At 51.2% G+C, this 20,000-nt stretch overlaps 4 protein-coding genes across 8 annotated transcripts in view; 1 reads left to right on the top strand and 3 right to left on the bottom strand.

The window, feature by feature from the left end:
* LOC146221529 (RPA-related protein RADX) overlaps positions 1 to 3,677 on the bottom strand; it is an 8,064-nt gene extending 4,387 nt beyond the window's left edge. The window contains exons 1-6 of one of the 2 annotated variants that reach the window (XM_084691128.1): positions 2,990 to 3,677; positions 2,670 to 2,848; positions 2,392 to 2,557; positions 1,888 to 1,990; positions 1,653 to 1,744; positions 162 to 287 (exon numbers count right to left, since the gene is read on the bottom strand). In XM_084691128.1, coding sequence (XP_084547254.1) covers positions 162 to 287; positions 1,653 to 1,744; positions 1,888 to 1,990; positions 2,392 to 2,557; positions 2,670 to 2,848; positions 2,990 to 3,677 — 1,354 coding nt within the window. Of the gene's footprint in view, positions 1 to 161; positions 321 to 1,652; positions 1,745 to 1,887; positions 1,991 to 2,391; positions 2,558 to 2,669; positions 2,849 to 2,989 lie in introns of both variants that reach the window. The other variant, XM_084691129.1, reaches the window with a different exon arrangement.
* A 263-nt stretch (positions 3,678 to 3,940) lies between these two features.
* cysltr3 (cysteinyl leukotriene receptor 3) lies at positions 3,941 to 6,924 on the bottom strand. Its single transcript, XM_084691773.1, has 2 exons — positions 6,697 to 6,924; positions 3,941 to 5,647 (listed from the first exon to the last, which is right to left on the bottom strand). Exons 1-2 carry the CDS (start codon positions 6,701 to 6,703, stop codon positions 4,419 to 4,421), a joined length of 1,236 nt encoding a protein of 411 aa, XP_084547899.1. The 5' UTR covers positions 6,704 to 6,924; the 3' UTR covers positions 3,941 to 4,418.
* Positions 6,925 to 7,221: 297 nt separating this feature from the next.
* On the bottom strand, positions 7,222 to 16,931 carry LOC146221531 (serrate RNA effector molecule homolog). 2 transcript variants are annotated; one of them, XM_084691876.1, is made up of 21 exons: positions 16,777 to 16,931; positions 16,139 to 16,227; positions 15,937 to 16,059; positions 15,513 to 15,623; positions 15,272 to 15,421; positions 14,992 to 15,183; positions 13,654 to 13,823; positions 13,393 to 13,550; positions 13,021 to 13,140; positions 12,148 to 12,259; positions 11,846 to 12,009; positions 11,662 to 11,723; positions 10,863 to 10,941; positions 10,589 to 10,771; positions 9,636 to 9,800; positions 9,068 to 9,221; positions 8,759 to 8,952; positions 8,228 to 8,378; positions 8,048 to 8,146; positions 7,738 to 7,855; positions 7,222 to 7,640 (listed from the first exon to the last, which is right to left on the bottom strand). In XM_084691876.1, the coding sequence occupies exons 2-21, from the start codon at positions 16,171 to 16,173 to the stop codon at positions 7,565 to 7,567; spliced, it is 2,616 nt and encodes an 871-aa protein (XP_084548002.1). In that variant the 5' UTR covers positions 16,174 to 16,227; positions 16,777 to 16,931; the 3' UTR covers positions 7,222 to 7,564. The 2 variants fall into 2 exon arrangements, with proteins under 2 accessions (XP_084548002.1, XP_084548003.1); XM_084691877.1 differs by lacking the exon at positions 16,139 to 16,227 and having other exon boundaries at positions 16,777 to 16,866.
* A 2,489-nt stretch (positions 16,932 to 19,420) lies between these two features.
* Positions 19,421 to 20,000, top strand: part of LOC146221532 (kinesin-like protein KIF1C) — a 21,411-nt gene continuing 20,831 nt past the window's right edge. For 2 of the 3 annotated variants that reach the window (XM_084691319.1, XM_084691321.1), the window contains exon 1: positions 19,422 to 20,000. This exon is cut by the window's right edge and continues 13 nt beyond it. The gene's annotated coding sequence lies outside the window, so the exon portion shown is untranslated. The other variant, XM_084691320.1, reaches the window with a different exon arrangement.

Consider the following 20,000-nt stretch of genomic DNA (forward strand, 5'->3'; position numbering starts at 1 on the left):
AAACAAAAATATTTATTCAACCTTTAAAAGCTTTTTCTTTAGATTAATTAGATACGTTTAGAAGTCTTCTAATACTTTCTTCTAAAGTATTTGTACTCCCATCTCTATGTGTGTGTGTGTGTGTGTGTGTGTGTGTGTGTGTGTGTGTGTGTGGTAATTACATGGGCGTATCTTAGAGTGTGTCTCAGGCTGAGACGTGGAAAAAAGCTGAACAGCGATTGGCTGATCTGTGGTGCCGTCCTCCAATAGCAACCAGCAATACTCCAACAGCCCCGCCCCCTCAGCATCTAGGAGAGGAGAGAGCATGCCTACAGGAAACACTGTTCACACAACACAATCACAGTTCATTAGTGTGTCCATACATAATATATATACTACCGTATTTTTCGGAAATAAAACCACGGCTTGTACCCCGATTTGACAGTTTTCTTGTGGTTGTACGGCTTATATTTCGAAGCGCCTACAGCCCGGTTTTAAAACAAAACAAAAAGTGGCTTCGTCCCACGGTCGTACAGACCATGCAGCTAATTTAATGCTCAACACTTGAACGGGGGCTTATTGAAAGAGGAATTGTTTACTGTGTCTTCTCGGTAACACTATCAGGGCTTGGAAATCAAACATCTAGCCTGACGTTGTCATACTCATAATTCTAGTCTGAATCTGACGAGTCTCCGTTGGGCTGTCATTATGGGGCGTGTTTCAACCAAACCCGGAAAAAAATGCCTCTTCGCTCAATTGGATAGACCTACAAACAATAAGAGCAACGTAGTATGTTAACTTTTACCGAATCCCGTAGGAAAGACGGCAAAAACATATTTTCGATTGACACATGCCTTGATCACGTTTCTCTCTTCCTCTTAAAAAATGAATGCCCTGTCGATGTGTTCTAAAACAGGCTGTTCACATCTCAGCTCTGCAGCTGCTGCCATGGAGCTGCACGATGTGTGCTTCATGTTTTGGTTACCTGCACTGTTTGGGGCTATCTTGTTGTTATGATCAGTGACCTATGCACTTTTGTAAAGCTCTCTCTTGGAAGTCGCTTTGGATAAAAGCGTCTGCTAAATGAATACATGTAAATGTACATTTGCAAGCTAGCTAAATTTATACTACATTTACATTTAGCTGACGCTCTTATCCAGAGCGACTTACAGTGAGTACAGGGACATTCCCCTGAGGCAAGAACTTTGAATTGCCTTGCCCAAGGACACAACATAATTTGGCACGGCCAGGAATCAAAAGTGTATGTCCATGCCAAGCATGTGTGTTACATCATGCTGTAAGATCTCCTATAACCTACTCGTGCACTGCTTGGTATCATTGTTCCCGTTTCGAGTGTGGCATATATTTCAGTGCGAGTTATAATCTGATTTACAAACACAAAGCTCCCATTGTGGTGGGGTGCAGGTTATAGAAAATGTGGCTTGTTTTCCAAAAAAGACGGTATATATATATATATAATATATATACAGTGCCGGTCCTAGCACATTTGGCGCCCTAGGCAAGGTTTGTCTCTACCCCCTCCCCAGCTATGTATATATATATATATATATATATATATATATATATATATATATATATATACATACACATAGCTGCTCTGTCTGCCTGTCTTCTACTGTACCACCGTCAACATAACAACCTCTGACCCTCACCCTTGCTCCTGATTCGTTCAGGCCGCCCAGCAAACACCACCAGGCCGATTATATCACAGAGGTTGCCATGGGGGCAGTCGAGGAGTTCCTTCCTGTGAGAGACAGGAAGTTAGACATGAAGACACACAGAAACACCCTCAGCAGTTTATGAGTGTGTTTACGCCTGTGTGTGTGTGAATATGTATGTGTGTGTGTGTTACGCCTGTGTGTGTGTGTGTTATGCCTGTGTGTGTACCCGCAGTGGAAGCTGTAGGAGGGGTTTGGCGGTGAGAGGGAAACAGAGGATTCTGGGAGGATGGTGATGTCAGCAGCTGGGTTCCTGGAGTTCAGACTGAGCTCTGAGAGAGAGAGATGGGAGAGAGAGAGGGAGAGATGGGAGAGGGAGAGGGAGAGGGAGAGAGAGATGGGAGAGGGAGAGGGAGAGGGAGAGGGAGAGAGAGATGGGAGAGGGAGAGGGAGAGGGAGAGGGAGAGGGAGAGGGAGAGGGAGAGGGAGAGGGAGAGGGAGAGGGAGAGGGAGAGGGAGAGGGAGAGGGAGAGGGAGAGAGAGATGGGAGAGGGAGAGGGAGAGGGAGAGGGAGAGGGAGAGGGAGAGGGAGAGGGAGAGGGAGAGGGAGAGGGAGAGGGAGAAAGAGATGGGAGAGGGAGAGAGAGAAGGGGAAGGGTTAGTGTGTGTGTGAGTTCAGACTGAGCTCTGAGAGAGGGAGGGGGGGTTAATGTGTGTGAGTGTGTGTGTGTACCTATCTCCGCAGGGTCCTGATCCTGGGTTCTGAATGACCTCTTGACCCTGTAGCCGACCAGCGACAGCAACTGTCCTTGTCTCAGACTGCGGTACCACTCCACACACACACTGTTCCACAGAACCACACACACACCCGCCGACACGTCGCGTACCTCCAGCAGCGCCTGGGAGGGGAGGGGGGAGAACAATAATAATCTGATGCTTTTGTTTCCATGCTGTGTGTGTGGTGTGTGTGTGTGATGTGTGTGTGGTGTGTGTGTGTGGTGCTGTACTGACCTTATAAGGACATTCACAATTCGTGTCAGCCTTCCCATAATACACCAGTTTGGACTTGTTCATAACTCTGACCACCAGCCGCCTCCTGGCCCCGCCCCTCTGCCTGGCCCCGCCTCCAGTCCCGCCCCATCGGGAGAACTCCTCCTGAAGCTCTCGAATGGTCACTGCAGGGCTAACCTCTGTAGAACACACACCATATCATATCCTACAGACACCATACCATATACACACGCGGAAATACAATGACACACATGACCAGCCTGTTCACTTGACAGACAGCTCTTGCTAGCAGCAACAATAACCATCCCTCTTCTCTTTACCCTCTTCTTCTTCCTCCTCCGTGTCCGTTAAGTTGTGCGAGGGGGGCGTGTCCCGCCACGCTGCCCCGTAGTAGTCGGTGTTGTTCCACAACGGTAGGTAGGTGTTCCGGTGAGCCCGGAGCGGCAGCAGGAACGGTCCCGCCGCTTCCTGTCCGGTGTCCCGGTCCGGATCTCCCCCGGTACTGACCCCGAACCACGGTAACCGCCCCACATTCACCCCACTCAGCGGCTCGCGCCCGTCGCACGTTTCGCTATCACCCACAACTTCCAGACTTACCACTCGATAGGTTTTACACGAGCTGCGATCTCTCGCCTCCTCACGCACGGACAGCCCCGGAGCAAAGCTAACGTTCCGTAGCCGGCAGCCGCACCGTAAAATATTCCTTTCAACCAATCCGTTCAGACTTGGGTCGACGGTAACCCGTACTTTACAATCCCCGTCGGTAACAGTAGCATCATACAGACTGTCACTCGGGTGGATGGCCTGCGGGAAAATCAGTTGAAACCCAAGGTCCTTCCCGTAACGCTGGAGAGCCACGAGAAAGAGCGACTCCCGGCACACTACCGTGCAGTTGGACCGCCCGGGGTTCGGTTGGTACCGGGAAAACGTTCTCTGGATCGCGCAGCTGGGGCGCATACCTCCATCCGCCGCCATGTTTACACTCCAGACCATAATAGTGCGGTGCATCGTGGGAGCTAGTTGTCTCGCGGGAGAAGCAAAGATCAGCGAGGTTGGTGTTTTAGACAGAAATGCAATGATTCGAAATATGTTTAGATAGATATGTGCTTACATTTTACTGTACCTGTTAAATACAGAGAAATCGTCGACTCTGACCAAATATTGCCAGAACTCTGATCATTGATCTTCAGCTGTACTAAGTGCTCTGTTTGTACGTGTGTCTGGATAAAGAATCTGCTAATAAATGATTCAACATCAAAGTCAAAGTGGTTTATTTATCACGTGCACCTTATAACAAGGTTACTCTGAACAATGAGATTATCAGGATATGGCTAGCAACAGCTACACAGTAGACATAAATACAATATAGGCTAATACATATAAGACCATATAATACATGAAAATAGATGCTTTAATTTCCAACAAGAATAGAAGAGAGAGGACAGAGGAAGAGAAAGGAAGGACTCGTAGAAGAGGAGGAGATAGAAACAAGGAGAGACACAGGAGGAGAGAGAAGAAGAGAGAAAAGCGGAGGAGAGAAAATAGGAGAGAGAAAGGAAGAGGAGGAGAGAGAAGGAGAGAGAAAGGAAGAGGAGGAGAGAGAAGGAGAGGGGCCTGGAATGAGAGCTCCATGAGCAGTTTAAGGAAAGATTTAGACTTGTAAACACACGATTGAAAACAGCTGCCACTTCACTGGCTGTGTTTATATGTAAGATATGTGTGCACGTGCTAGTGTGCGTGTACTAGGGGCTAGCCAGCCTGTGTGTGTGGTTGCTGCTGTCTGTGTGGTCTACTATCTGTGTGTGTGTGTGTGTGTGTGTGTAGTTGCTCATCTGAGTGTGTGTGGTCGAACGTGTGTGTGTGTCTGAGGCAGCTCATCACCATTTGTGTGTGTTGGTGTGTGTGTGTGTCCCTCCTCTCTCTCATAGCCATCCTGTGTCCCTTCCAGGTCGTGAAAGAGGAAGTGGACACGGACCAGGTCCTGCTCCTCCAGAGGGGGGCGGAGCTGATGGAGGTTCTGAAGGCAGAGCTAGCCAGGTAGTAGAGGAGGGGGTTGAGGACACTGTTTCCCGCCGCCAGACACAATGTCACCACCAACACCCTCTGTACTGTTACCATGGCGCCGCAGGGCCACCCCCCCCGGATGGCGTGCAGGTGTACGGTTCGAGCCACGTGATAGGGCAGGAAGCAGAGCAGGAAGGTGACAGTCACCATGGAGACCAAACGCACCGAGCGACTTTCCCTCCCGCGTCGCCGTAGCGACAGGCGCAACGTGGACGCCCTCAGGCGGCGGACGATGCTGCCGTGGCAACTAAGGAGGGTGAAGAAGGGGAGGAGGAACCCCAGAGCCAGCGCCACGTAGTTGAGGGCAAAGACACGTTCCCACGACGACAGCCCCGAGGGCTCGAAGCAGCGAGGAAGCCCCGCCCTCTCCTTCACCCCCTGCAGGAGGAAGGGGACAGAGGCCCCGCCCACAAATAGCCAGACCGCCAGGCAGGCCAATGAGGCACGGGTGGGCGTGGCCTGGCTGCGGTGCTGCAGGGGGCGGAGCACAGCAAGCCATCTGAGCACGCTCAGTCCGGTCAGGAAGAGAACGCTGGTGTAGAGGTTCAGGTAGAAGCAGAACACACACATCCGACACAGCCAATCAGGGAAGTTCCAGTGTGCACCCTGGAAGTAATAGGCCAATCGCAGCGGCAGAGTGAGGGAGAAGCTGGCGTCTGACAGGGCGAGGTTGGTCATGAGGACGGAGGAGGCGGATCGTCGTCGCGACAGAAACAGGAAGACGACCAGAGCCCCTCCGTTGCTTAGAAATGCCACAGGAAACACCATCAGGTAGGTGTAGGTGTAGGCGCGGTACTTGAAGTCATCATCACTATGGATACAGGTGAAGTTGCTGAACGATGTTGTCACGGTGATGTTGCCCAGGGTGACGCCAGGGGTCACGTGGGGGAAGGGGGAGGAGTCAGGCACCATAACTGAGGAGAAACACACACTCGTCATCATCTTCAGCATGATCATCATCATCATCAGGCCACACACTTCCTGGAACATTTGCATACATACTGAGATGTAAACTTGGCGTGTGTGTAAGGTCTGTGTGTGATGTGTGTGTGTTTGCATGTGGTTATGTTGTGTGTGTGTGTGGTATGGTGTGTGTGTTGTGTGTGTGTGTGTGGTATGGTGTGTGTGTTGTGTGTGTGTGTGTGGTATGGTGTGTGTGTTGTGTGTGTGTGTGGTATGGTGTGTGTTGTGTACGTGTCTAAGGCACGCGGTGGGAAGGCCGGGGCTTGTGCTTGGACAGCAGTGAAACAGAAGCGTCCTTGTTCTACATCTGAGCTCACCATAAACGTTGGCCGTATGCAAATCACAGAAACTCACCTGCGGCACCCACCCAACAAGAAATAACTTCACTTGTAAATACATCATCTAAAAAATACAGTTTAATAAACTAAATAGAATTTGAACACGCACCTACACGCAAATGTACTCTTAATTATATTCTTAGGATTCGGCTCGTCGTTATCTAGGCTACATGAAATGTAATTAAACGAGTTGAACTTGTTCAACTCGTCGTTCGTGTTCTGATCCAGCTATCGAGGCTGAACAGAATCAACCATCAAATGATCCATCTACTGACAACAGGTCAACGGAGTGAATTAACAGTAAAGTTTAAGTAAATGTAAATACAGAATGTACAAGGCACTTGGTAAATGTTTAGAATGAATGTATTGCGTAGATGTAATGTCATTTTTTTGATGAAAGTGAAACCATTTCTGGATGGATAATAAAGCATTAATGTATTCTATAGTTTTCTATAATGTCTGCAACTGATGTTATCCCAGCGAGTTTCCGGAGAAGCAGCGAAGCCCTTCAGGAAGGCTTTTCAGTGTGAGTATCAGAAACTAGGAGATCCTTCATGTTTTCCTCTGCCTTGAGTGTACTAAAAAGTTTAAATAGCTTATATACTTGACGTTTATTTTCGTTACATTATTCTAACCTTGGTTGGATAGAGTTGAGCACTCACCTGTCATATTGTTGGGGCACCCATGCTGTCGACCACCCCGTGTCCCGGAGTGCTAAAGGAAGGTTCTCCCATCGCTTCCATTCATGCCTCAGTGTGAGTCACAAGTCAACAAACTTGGCAACAAGAGAAGGCAGTTCCACGGAAGCGAAAACTGGGCAAACGGCCAACTGTCCCTTCAGCTCTCCAATAGCAGCCAACTGTCCCTTCAGCTCTCCAATAGCAGCCAACTGTCCCTTCAGCTCTCCAATAGCAGCCAACTGTCCCTTCAGCTCTCCAATAGCAGCCAACTGTCCCTTCAGCTCTCCCCCCTCTCTTTCATTCTCCTTCACCCTACATCCCCAACACATCTCCATCCATCCCTCTGCTCCAGGTGGAGGGAGATGAGAGGAGGGAAGAGGGAAAAACAGCTAAAAAGAGACGAAAGAGGGAGGAGAATGTGGAGGGGAGGAGAATGGGAGAAGAGAGGTACAGGAAGGAGGAACATTGCTGAACCGCTATTGGCTGGACAGGAGAGAGGAGGCGGGGTGTTTTGTGTATAATGTTTTAATTGGTAGTTATAACAATTGGTAACAACAATAACCATTGGTCCTTGCTGGGGAGGGGTGTTAACCTCCCATCACACACACACACACACACACACACACACACACACACACACACTACCATACACACACACACTCACTCTCTCACACACACTCACAAGCTCTCTCTCACACACACACACACACACACACACACGATCACACACACACGATCACACACACGATCATACACACACACGCTCTCTCAGACACACACACAGGCTCTCTCTGTGCACATGGTGAGGTGAGGACAGGTGGTTCAGGGAAGGTTGAGGAGGGGGGAGGAGTCAGAAGAAGTCCACATCCTCTGGAGCATCCAGGTCTCTGTACTCTATGATGCTGCGAGGGTCCCCACGCATCCCCCTGCAAACACACACACACACACACACACAGCAATATGAACACTCATCCTAATGAGCCAAACTTACCACTGGTGTGTACCAGACACACACACACACACCTGCCACCACTGCTGCGACTCCTCCCAGGGTAGCCTCCATGTCCGCCATGTCCACGGAAGTTGTCATAGTTACCGCGGCCTGCTCCGAACTGGTGGTGGGGATATTGGGGGCCACCACCTGAAACACACACACACACACACACAGTCACACAGTCACACACACACACACAGTCACACACACACAGTCACACACACACACACACACACACACACACAGTCACACACACAGTCACACCATCCTGAATACATCGATTCTTCCAGGTGACCTAAGGTGTGAGAGGGATCACCGTGGTGACGGAGGTGTGTTTACCTGGGAAGCCGGGCATGGGGAGGCGGGGCTGAGGGGGGTATCCCAGAAGGCTTTGCCCCTGAGACTGACCAGGAAACCCCATCCCAGGGAGAGGAGCACCTACACACACACAGTTTTAAGAAGTGTCACAAAAGAAGATCAGGTTCAGGTGTGTGTGTTCGTCTGTGTGTGTGTTCTCACCCTGGGAGGGAGGGGGGAGGGGCTTGTTCTCTGGGAGGGCGGGTCTTTTGGCATCAGACAGGAAGTTGTTGAAGAAGTGGACTTCCTTCCTGACCTGAGTCACCTTGTCTCCATGCTTGTTCAGGATGTGTTTACGGACAAACTCTGGAGCCTGGGGACACACACCATCAGTTTAGTGTCAGAATGCTGGATCCACAAACATCACCACATTCACACTTCCATCCATCCATCCATCCATTCACATACACCACACACACACAAACACACACCCAAATACACCACACACACACACACACCCCCAGATACACCACACACACACACACACACACACACACACACACACACACACACACACACCCAGATACACCACACACACACACACACCCCCAGATACACCACACACACACACACACACACCCAGATACACCACACACACACACACACACACTGATAGTGATCAGTGTTTCTGTGTTGATTGGGCTTGTTGGGCCTGCCCCCACTTCCCAGAGGAAACACTGCAGATGGTCTAACCTTGAACTTCTTCCCACTCAGCGGACACAGCCACTTGTCCTTCCCCAGCTCCTGGCTGTTGGCTGCCAGGAACTTCTCCACTTCCTGCTCCACCTCCTTCCTGCCCAGCAGCCCCGCCTCCTCCTCAGACACCTGCTCTGATTCGCTTAGGAGAGGAGACAGACGCTGCTCACACACACGCTGCCACTCTGACACTGTGCACACACACACACACACACACACACATACACACACACAGATGTTATAGTTACAGGTGTGAATAAATACACAGGTGTGTGTGAGGTGTGTGTGTGAGGTGTGTGTGTGTACCCTGGTTCTGGCTGACTCTGTTGGGGGGTACAGGGCCTCTGACGTGCAGCAGACCACAGCGGTGAGGCATCTCATCCTCTGCAGGATAGTCACAGCTGTTGTAGTAGTCTACTGAGTGGACTACCCGCAGGTACAGCACCAGCCTGTCCAGGACCTGGGGAAACACAGGGTGTGGATCAGAGAGGGACCATGGATCACAGGGGGTGTGTGGATCAGAGAGGGACCATGGATCACAGGGGGTGTGTGGATCAGAGAGGGACCATGGATCACAGGGGGTGTGTGGATCAGAGAGGGACCATGGATCACAGGGGGTGTGTGGATCAGAGAGGGACCATGGATCACAGGGGGTGTGTGGATCAGAGAGGGACCATGGATCACAGGGGGTGTGTGGATCAGAGAGGGACCATGGATCACAGGGGGTGTGTGGATCAGAGAGGGACCATGGATCACAGGGGGTGTGTGGATCAGAGAGGGACCATGGATCACAGGGGGTGTGTGGATCAGAGAGGGACCATGGATCACAGGGGGGGGGGGGTGGTGAATCACAGGGGGTGTGTGTGTGTGTCACCTTGACCAGCTTGTCGTCTCTCTCCACAGTGATCTCGCCGGGGGCGGAGTCTTTAGTGGGGTCGGCAGGGTCGTTGCCCCCGGAAACGCCGGTTAGCTCCTCCTCCTCAGCGCTGACCTCCTCTATGAGGTAATCAGTGATGTTCTCCAGCACAGGGTTGGAGGGCTGTTACACACACACAAACAGTCACACACACACACACACACAGCTCCACACACACTCACAGCTCCACACACAGTCACAGTCACAGCTCCACACACAGTCACAGTCACAGCTCCACACACAGTCACAGTCACAGCTCCACACACAGTCACAGCTCCACACACAGTCACAGTCACAGCTCCACACACAGCTCCACACACAGTCACAGCTCCACACACACTCACAGCTCCACACACAGTCACAGCTCCACACACAGTCACAGTCACAGCTCCACACACAGTCACAGTCACAGCTCCACACACAGTCACAGTCACAGCTCCACACACAGTCACAGCTCCACACACAGTCACAGTCACAGCTCCACACACAGCTCCACACACAGTCACAGCTCCACACACACTCACAGCTCCACACACAGTCACAGCTCCACACACAGTCACAGTCACAGCTCCACACACAGTCACAGTCACAGCTCCACACACAGTCACAGTCACAGCTCCACACACACTCACAGCTCCACACACAGTCACAGCTCCACACACAGTCACAGTCACAGCTCCACACACAGTCACAGCTCCACACACAGTCACAGTCACAGCTCCACACACAGTCACAGTCACAGCTCCACACACAGTCACAGTCACAGCTCCACACACAGTCACAGTCACAGCTCCACACACAGTCACAGCTCCACACACAGTCACAGCTCCACACACAGTCACAGCTCCACACACACTCACAGCTCCACACACACTCACAGCTCCACACACTTCAGCCCTTCCATGTCTCACCTGTCTCCCCCCCTCCTCCCCCCCCCTCCAGAGGGCGTGTCTGGTGTCCAGGGTCTGGACCAGCCGTGCTGACAGCTTGATGTCGTGTCTGAGGATGGAGCGATGCTGAGTCAGTCCAGACACGCTCCGGACACGTCGGGCCAGGTCCCTGTTCACCACCGGGGCCAGCTCGCAGTCACGCAGCTGCACCAAGCATCACCACAGCTACCGTTACCATCATTACAGCTACATCTCCACCAGCGGGAACACTCCCTGAACACTGACACACACGTACCCTGATGTTCTGCAGGTTCCAGCAGATCTCTTTGATATTCACACTTCGGTCAAACGTCACCCAGCACCTCCTGTAGAACCTACACACACACACACAAAATGAACACACACCCAGCACTCCTGTAAAACCTGCACATGTAACAGACGTGGTCTTGCAAGCTCTGTCAGAGGCACACGGGCCAATGTTGTCTCCCACCGGGAGTTGAACCTGCCTCCCTCTGTCTGCCACCCTCTGCCTGCCTGCCTCCTTCTGCCTGCCTCCCTCTGCCTGCCTCCCTCTGTCTGCCACCCTCTGCCTGCCTCCCTCCTTCTGCCTGCCTCCCTCTGCCTGCCTCCCTCTGTCTGCCTCCCTCTGTCTGCCTCCCTCTGTCTGCCTCCCTCTGCCTGCCTCCCTCTGCCTGCCTCCCTCTGTCTGCCTCCCTCTGCCTGCCTCCCTCTGCCTGCCTCCCTCTGTCTGCCTCCCTCTGTCTGCCTCCCTCTGTCTGCCTCCCTCTGTCTGCCTCCCTCTGTCTGCCACCCTCTGCCTGCCTCCCTCTGTCTGCCTCCCTCTGCCTGCCTCCCTCTGTCTGCCTCCCTCTGCCTGCCTCCCTCTGCCTGCCTCCCTCTGCCTGCCTCCCTCTGACTTCCCAAGCGCAACCATTACCAACTACACCAACGAAAAGCTTGCGATTCACCACACACCGGCTACACACGCACACACACACACCATGAACACACACACCATGAACACACACACTCCATGAACACACACACCATGAACACACACACCATGAACAGCAGTGAAGGTGTACCCGTCTCACCTGTGTTCAGGCTGGGGATCAGACAGCGCCACCCTCAGGAACCCTGGGAACCTGCGACACAACTACACACACGCACACACAGATCATACACACCATACAGACACACTGAATCCTTCTGCTAGGAACTGATGTGAAGGTGTTGTGCTGCGTGTGTGTGTGTGTTGTGCTGTGTGTGTGTACTCACAGCAGTGATCTCCTCTTTAGAGATGGATGGGGCCAGACTCCTGATGAACAGAGAGGTGGTGAGGTGGAGCGGTCTGGGCTGAGCCGGACCCTTCTCATCCTCCCTTCCCCTCTCCTCCTCCCTCCCTCTCTCCTGCCCCCTCTCCTTCCTCCGCTCGCCCCTGTCTGAAACACACAAACACACACACAGGGGTTAGAGTGCTGCTAAAAGTACGATGAAGTAGTCAGTAGACCAGCAGTACAGAGCAGTGACTGTGTGTGTGTGTGTGTGTGTAAGACAGTTAATCATATGATGAGTGTCACCTTCCTCTCCCTCCTCCTCCTCCTCCTCTCCCTCCTCTGAAGGGGAGGAGTCACTGTTGGAGCCACTCCCCTCCCCGCTGTCAGCTGACGCACTCCGCTTCCTCTTCCTGGCCTAGGAGGAAGGGGCGGGGCTTGGTGTGAGCAACAATGGTAGATTGGTGGACTTTATTGATATACTACATTTAACAACACCTCACGGTACACCCAAACAACTTTACAGCTGCCTCTTATACACACACACCCTGTACAGCTGCCTCTTATACACACACACACCCTGTACAGCTGCCTCTTATACACACACACCCTGTACAGCTGCCTCTTATACACACACACCCTGTACAGCTGCCTCTTATACACACACACCCTGTACAGCTGCCTCTTATACACACACACCCTGTACAGCTGCCTCTTATACACACACACCCTGTACAGCTGCCTCTTATACACACACACCCTGTACAGCTGCCTCTTATACACACACACACCCTGTACAGCTGCCTCTTATACACACACACCCTGTACAGCTGCCTCTTATACACACACACACCCTGTACAGCTGCCTCTTATACACACACACCCTGTACAGCTGCCTCTTATACACACACACCCTGTACAGCTGCCTCTTATACACACACACCCTGTACAGCTGCCTCTTATACACACACACCCTGTACAGCTGCCTCTTATACACACACACCCTGTACAGCTGCCTCTTATACACACACACCCTGTACAGCTGCCTCTTATACACACACACCCTGTACAGCTGCCTCTTATACACACACACCCTGTACAGCTGCCTCTTATTAGGGTTAGGGTTAGACACCCTCACTCTGACCCTCACCCTGACCCCTGATCCCACCCGACACTCACTTTTACCATCACAGTCTTCTTCTTCTCCTCCTTCTCTTCCCCCTCTTCTCCCTCTTCCCCCTCTTCCTCTCCTCCTTCTGCTTTCTCTCCATTTTGCTGCTTGGACTCCTCACCTCCCTCCTGGAAGAGAAGGAGGGAGAGATGGGAGAGAGAAGGAGACAGAGATCGAAGGAGACAGAGATAGAGACAAAGGAGTGAGAGGGAGAGAGGTATGTAGAGAGAGAGAGAGAGAGAGAGAGAGAGTGAGAGGTATGTAGAGAGGTATGTAAAGAGAGAGAGAGAGAAAGAGAGAGACAGAGAGAGAGAGAGAGAGAGAGAGAGAGAGAGAGAGAGAGAGAGAGAGAGAGAGAGATGCTGAGACATGTGTGTTACCTGGTTGTGTGTCTGGGTGGAAGGGGAGGGTGTGTCTCCAGGGGGGGTCTTCTCCTTCCTGGAGGGCGCTGCCTCCCCCTTCTCCCCCCCCACCTCCCCCGTCGTCAGCTCCAGAACCTGCAGGTCGTGATCTGTCCCTCCCTCCATCTTTATCACCGCTGAGGAAAACAGGCTACATATCACTATCATCCCTCCATCTTTATCACCGCTGAAGAGAACAGGTTAGATATCTCTATCACCCCCTCCACCCCCCGCCCTCACCTGCATCCAGCAGTTTGAGGATGGCAGGAGCGTGTTCCATGTCAAGTGACAGGTTGTCCATCCAACCGTTGTCCAGCAGGAAGAGGAAGACACCTAATCGGTTCCTGAGAGCAGCGAGAGACTCCGCCCTCCTCAGCCCCACCTCATCTGGGTGGTACTTAGACCTGAACCTGAACAACATTTAGTCATTGAGCAACCAGAATTATCCAGAGCGACTAGTTACACACATGTTACCCTACCATACACATGTTACCCTACCATACACATGTTACCCTACCATACACATGTTACCCTACCATACACGTTACCCTACCATACACATGTTACCCTACACATGTTACCATACACGTTACCCTACACATGTTACCCTACCATACACGTTACCCTACACATGTTACCCTACCATACACGTTACCCTACACATGTTACCCTACCATACACGTAACCATACACATGTTACCCTACACATGTTACCATACACGTTACCCTACACATGTTACCCTACCATACACGTTACCCTACACATGTTACCCTACCATACACGTAACCATACACATGTTACCCTACACATGTTACCATACACGTTACCCTACACATGTTACCCTACCATACACATTCCCCTACACATGTTACCCTACACATGTTACCCTACCATACACGTTACCATACACATGTTACCCTACACATGTTACCCTACCATACACATGTTACCCTACCATGCACATGTTACCCTACCATACACATGTTACCCTACCATACACATTACCCTACACATGTTACCCTATACATGTTACCCTACCCTACACATGTTACCCTACACATGTTACCATACACACGTTACCTTACCATACACATGTTACCCTACACATGTTAACCTACCATACACATGTTACCCTACACATATTACCCTACCCTACAAATGTTACCCTACACATGTTACCATACACATGTCACCATACACATGTTACCCTACCATACACATTACCATACACATGTTACCCTACACAAGTTACCCTACCCTACACATGTTACCCTACACATGTTACCCTACACATGTTACCCTACACATGTTACCCTACACATGTTACCCTACACATGTTACCCTACACATGTCACCATACACATGTTACCCTACCATACACATTACCATACACATGTTACCCTACACAAGTTACCCTACCCTACACATGTTACCATACACATGTTACCATACACATGTTACCCTACACATGTTACCCTACCATACACATGTTACCCTACACGTTACCCTACACATGTTACCCTACACATGTTACCCTAGCACAGTGCAGGGGGTGAGAGGGGTGTGTGTGTGCTCACCACTCCTCCTCTTTGTGCAGCAGAAAGAAGTCATGCAGCTGCTGTCGTCTGTAGTCGATCTTGTACTGGTTGTACCTCTTCACAGCCTCTGTCTCGTCCACACTGTCGTCGCTGGAGAGCAGGAACTCCTTGAAGCTGCGCATGGAGGGCGGGGCGGGGGGAGGGAGGTCTGGGTCGGACATCCCTCCCAGTCTGGGGTAGGACCAGGTACAGAGCTCAGGAGGAGAGCAACATACAAAGGCAGAAGATCACAAGAGCTGGATCTGTCAGTGTGTCCTACCTGCCCTGTAGAGGGTGTGTATGGTGCGGGTGCATGGGGGCCATGTCAGGGGGGCCCCAGCCCTGGGGTCCAGGAGGGGGGGGGTAGGGGGGTCCTCCCCCGTACGGCAGCTCATAGCCCCCCCTGTAGGGTTCTCCTCGATGGTCCTCCCTGTGGCGGGCGGGACGTTACAACACACACACACGACATTGGGCTTGGTCTGCATGACACACACACACACACACACACACTGCTGGCGTACCAGTCCCTCCTCATGCGTTTGTGCTGGGGGCTGATGTGTCTTGGAGGAGAGAAGCGCTCCCTGCGCCCCCGATCGTAGTCCCTCCTCCTCTCACGGACACGCTCCCAGTCCCTGCACACACAAACACTGTTACACACTGATCACGGACACGCTCCCAGTCTCTGCACACACAAACACTGTTACACACTGATCACGGACACGCTCCCAGTCTCTGCACACACAAACACTGTTACACACTGATCACGGACACGCTCCCAGTCCCTGCACACACAAACACTGTTACACACTGATCACGGACACGCTCCCAGTCCCTGCACACACAAACACTGTTACACACTGATCACGGACACGCTCCCAGTCCCTGCACACACAAAGGTTACAATATACACCCGAAGAGGCATGTGAGTGTCCAGTGCGTGCTCACCGTTCCGGCCAGTCTTCGCGGCGCCGGTCCTCCCTCTCTCTGGACCGGTCTAGATCGCTCCTCTCCCGCCGGAACTTGTCCCGCCGCCGGCGGTCGAACTCGTCATCGCTGTCTGCCATCGCTCTAGGCAAAGACACGGCGGGAGTCACACCTCGGACGCCCGGTTTGGACTAGCGGGTAACTCTACTACTCTGGTATATACCTGCGCTTGGGACCCGGATTCACATGCCGACCCATATCCCTGCCTCGCTCTCTCTTGTCTCCGCTGAACAGTACTGGCACAAAGAACTCCTGCATTTAACCATGTAACACAAACCTGCTCACAAACTCTCAAGAACAAGGAATACTGAAGATTGATATGCGGTGCCTACAGGCTACACGGGCACCGAGCAGGAATCTGGGGGCTGAAAGATCCGCTAGCCGAGCTGCTGTACCGTGTCTATCCCGGCATGCCGACCCGTACAGTTTCTCAACTTCCAGCACTTTAAACAGATTAGCTAACTTGGTATCTGGTCCACTGACTAGCTGGGTTTAGCTGTATGCTAGTCAGATAAATATCACATCTTAGTAGATAAACAACTTAATACTTAACTAACATGTTTTAGAGTGTTTGTTGGTGAGCTCGCCGTGGATGCTGTGCTAACATTCCTCAACAAAGAAAGTCTAACTTGTTAGCTTAGCCTCACTAGGCTAGCTTCAGGAAGCTGCTGCTAACCTAGCTTAGCTCAACGTTCAAGCTAACACATGCCGGCTCATTTCAACAGCATTCATTTGCCTAAACACAGACGCATGATCGTGGTAAACATGACAGCGTGTAGATACTCGGTGCAGATAGTTTACCTGGTATATATATATTTATATATATATGCGTATATATCTGTATCTCCCGGTTTGCACAAGGTTGCTAACTGGCGCGCGTGAGACTACCAACAATAGATCCCGCTGTGGTGCGCGTGCGCAAGGGGAGGAGTCTACCGCTTCCACTCCAACACCGTTCAAACCAAGGTTCAAACAGTCAGACTTGACACTGTTAGCGTGAAATATAGTCAACTAACAGTCACCAAGTATTGTTTTACTAAATGTTAAACGCTGTAACGCTTATAGGTATGTGCTGGTATTAAATCCAAACGTGCTGTTGTTTAAGAAGAGTGCCCGTTCCTAGGCTGTAGTTGGTTCATGTGATCACATGAGGGAGCCAGAGGCCCATGCAGTTCACCTGAGCGGTCTGGAATGAAAGGCGTTCAGCCTACCTGTGAGTATGTGTGTCTCTGCGTGTGAGTGTGTGTGTCTCTGCGTGTGTGTGTGTGTGTCTGTCTGTGTGTGTGTGTGTGTGTGTGTCTGTCTGTGAAAGAGAGTGTGTAAGTAGGTGCGTTATTGTATGTGTGGTTTCTACATTTAGTCATTTAGCAGACGCTCTTATCCAGAGAGGGTTTCTAAAATACAGGAGTGCAGAAAAAGGAAGCACCTGGTATCCTGAATCAAACACACACACACACACACACTCCAAAATGCCAAACACACACACACACACTCCAACATGCCAAACACACACACAATCTCCAACATGCCAAACACACACACAGACACACACACTCCAACATGCCAAACACACAAACTCCAACATGCCAGACAACTCACGCCAACACCCTGTGTGTATATAGTGATTAGTGTGTTATACAGTATGTTGTCCCAACCCACTGACACTGCCACCAACACCCTGTTATCCACTTTAACTGTATCACTGGACACACTTCCACTCCTTTGAGAAAAAAGTTGCCGACATTAGCAATCGGTTCCCTGAACCTACCTTTCTTACCCCCTCACCCTCCATGACTGACCCAACTAAATGTCTAAACTCTTTCTCTCCTCTGTCCGAGGCAGAGCTCTCTGACCTCATTCTCTCTCATCGACCCCACCTCCTGTCCCCTTGATCCTATCCCCTCTCCTCTTTTTCTAACCATCTTCCCCTCCATCATAACTTTTCTTCTCCATGTCCTTAACTCTTCTCTTACTTCCGGTACTTTCCCCTCTGCTTTCAAACAGGCCAGAGTTACCCTTCTACTCAAAAACCCCTCCCTTAACCCTGCCGTCTTCCAGAAATACAGACCAGTATCACTGCTACCCTTCTTTTCTAAAACAATTGAATGCGCTTTATCTAACCAACTGTCAAACTTTCTCTCTCAGAACAACCTGCTTGTTGGGTGTCCCACAGGGCTCCGTCCTTGGACCCCTCTTCTTCCCCTGTACACCACCTCGCTTGGACCATCATCACCTCCCATGGCTTCTCCAACCACTGCTACGCTGACAACACACAGCTGTGTCTGTCGTTCCCCCCGACTGATACGGGGATCTCAGCTAGGATCGAGGCCTGCCTCGCAGACATCTCCGCCTGGATGACCAAGCACCACCTCCAGCTGAACCTCGCCAAAACAAAACTCCTCATCATCCCGGCCAAACACTCCATCTCCCACGATCTCTCAATCACCCTGGGATCTGCGACAGTGACCCCTTCATCCTCTGCCAGGAACCTTGGGGTTACCATGGATGACGAGCTCTCCCTCACAGCCCACATTGCTGCAGTCTCCCGGTCGTGTAGATTCACCCTCTACAACATCCGGAAGATCAGGAGATACCTGTCTGAGCACTCCACCCAGCTGCTAGTCCAAGCACTGGTCCTCTCCAAGTTGGACTACTGCAACTCGCTGCTTGCCAGTCTCCCAGCATGCGCAACCTGCCCTCTCCAGGGGATTCAGAACGCAGCGGCCCGCCTGGTCTACAATCTACCCAGACGCTCCCATGTCACCCCTCTCTTCAACCTCTACAACGGCACTTAGGAATGATTGGCTGGACTTGATGTTAGTTTCCTCCAGGATCACAATGACTCTTATTGAGAGACATGTTGCTCTTGTTGGTTGGTTATAACTGACTTAAAACTATTGTACTTGCTGTGTAATATATTTGTGTCTTTTTTCCCTTTTTCCCCCACAGGTACACTCTTGCACTTTTGAGGTTAATGTTGTTAAATTGTTTAATTGTAACTTGTTCAACTACATGTTCTTATGGTTCTTCCCTTTGGGACTTATTTAGTGTTCACAATGTATGCTTCATCTTTTGGCTACCCGCAATATTTGGGGCTATCTCATTGTTATGATCAGTGACCTGTACACTTTTGTAAAACTCTTTTTGAAGTCGCTTTGGATAAAAGCGTCTGCTAAATGCATACATGTAAATGTTGCTGTGTAGTGTATATAGTACTGCATTTCGTGGCTATTATAGTGTGTTCATTTCTGTGTTTGTTGATGGTTCCGTGATTACGGTCTGATGTAGGTGGTTATGTGGATGCCGGCTACCGGGCATGTTTTGATTTCCCGGGGCGAGATACAGCTACACTAGCCCTTTAACGCCAGTCGCGTCTCCGGTTCCAAACCCTGACGTCACACGGGACATGGCGACCGGCTGGAACTGCTGAGCAAGTAGGGGGGGCTCGAGGCGAGGGCGACTCACGGGGCCGCGCGCAGACACACCGCGGCCAGCGGCCACCTTTTTTCTGTTTCTGTTTTTATTTTCATTTTATTTTCATTTTTCGGCTATTATACAGCTGTTTGGTACACCGGCGGACACTCGGCCCCGCCGTGTCCGTTTCCCGGTCTAGAGGTCATACTCCAACCCAACCGGCCGACCGACAGAACCTCACCGAACTCTGCCTTTCCGCCGCCGTGATTTGCCACCCCTTGGTCGTCACCAAAGTTTCCGTCGTCCCGATTTCTAAACTTAACGGAGTTTAATTGTGCTGAGATTTTTACAAGACCCTCGCGCGTTACAAGACCCTTTACCGTTACGTGGTAAGAGTTTTATTAGAAGTTTGTGAAAGTTTTACTTTGAGTGCGCGTGTGGGAATACCAGAGGACACAGCGCCCCCACCCAGCGCAGGCCCCGGTTCGGGACAGAGGAGGTGTTAAGACAAATCTCCCGTTAACACATTGTGATCGTACGGATTCTGTAATCACACCGCACCGACAGGGAGCCAGTCGGCACAGGTGATCCACGAGACCCACCGTTTCTTC

Source organism: Hypomesus nipponensis, chromosome 25 (genome assembly GCF_054491055.1).
Source record: "Hypomesus nipponensis isolate SF chromosome 25, ASM5449105v1, whole genome shotgun sequence".
NCBI classification, from domain to species: Eukaryota; Metazoa; Chordata; class Actinopteri; order Osmeriformes; family Osmeridae; genus Hypomesus; species Hypomesus nipponensis.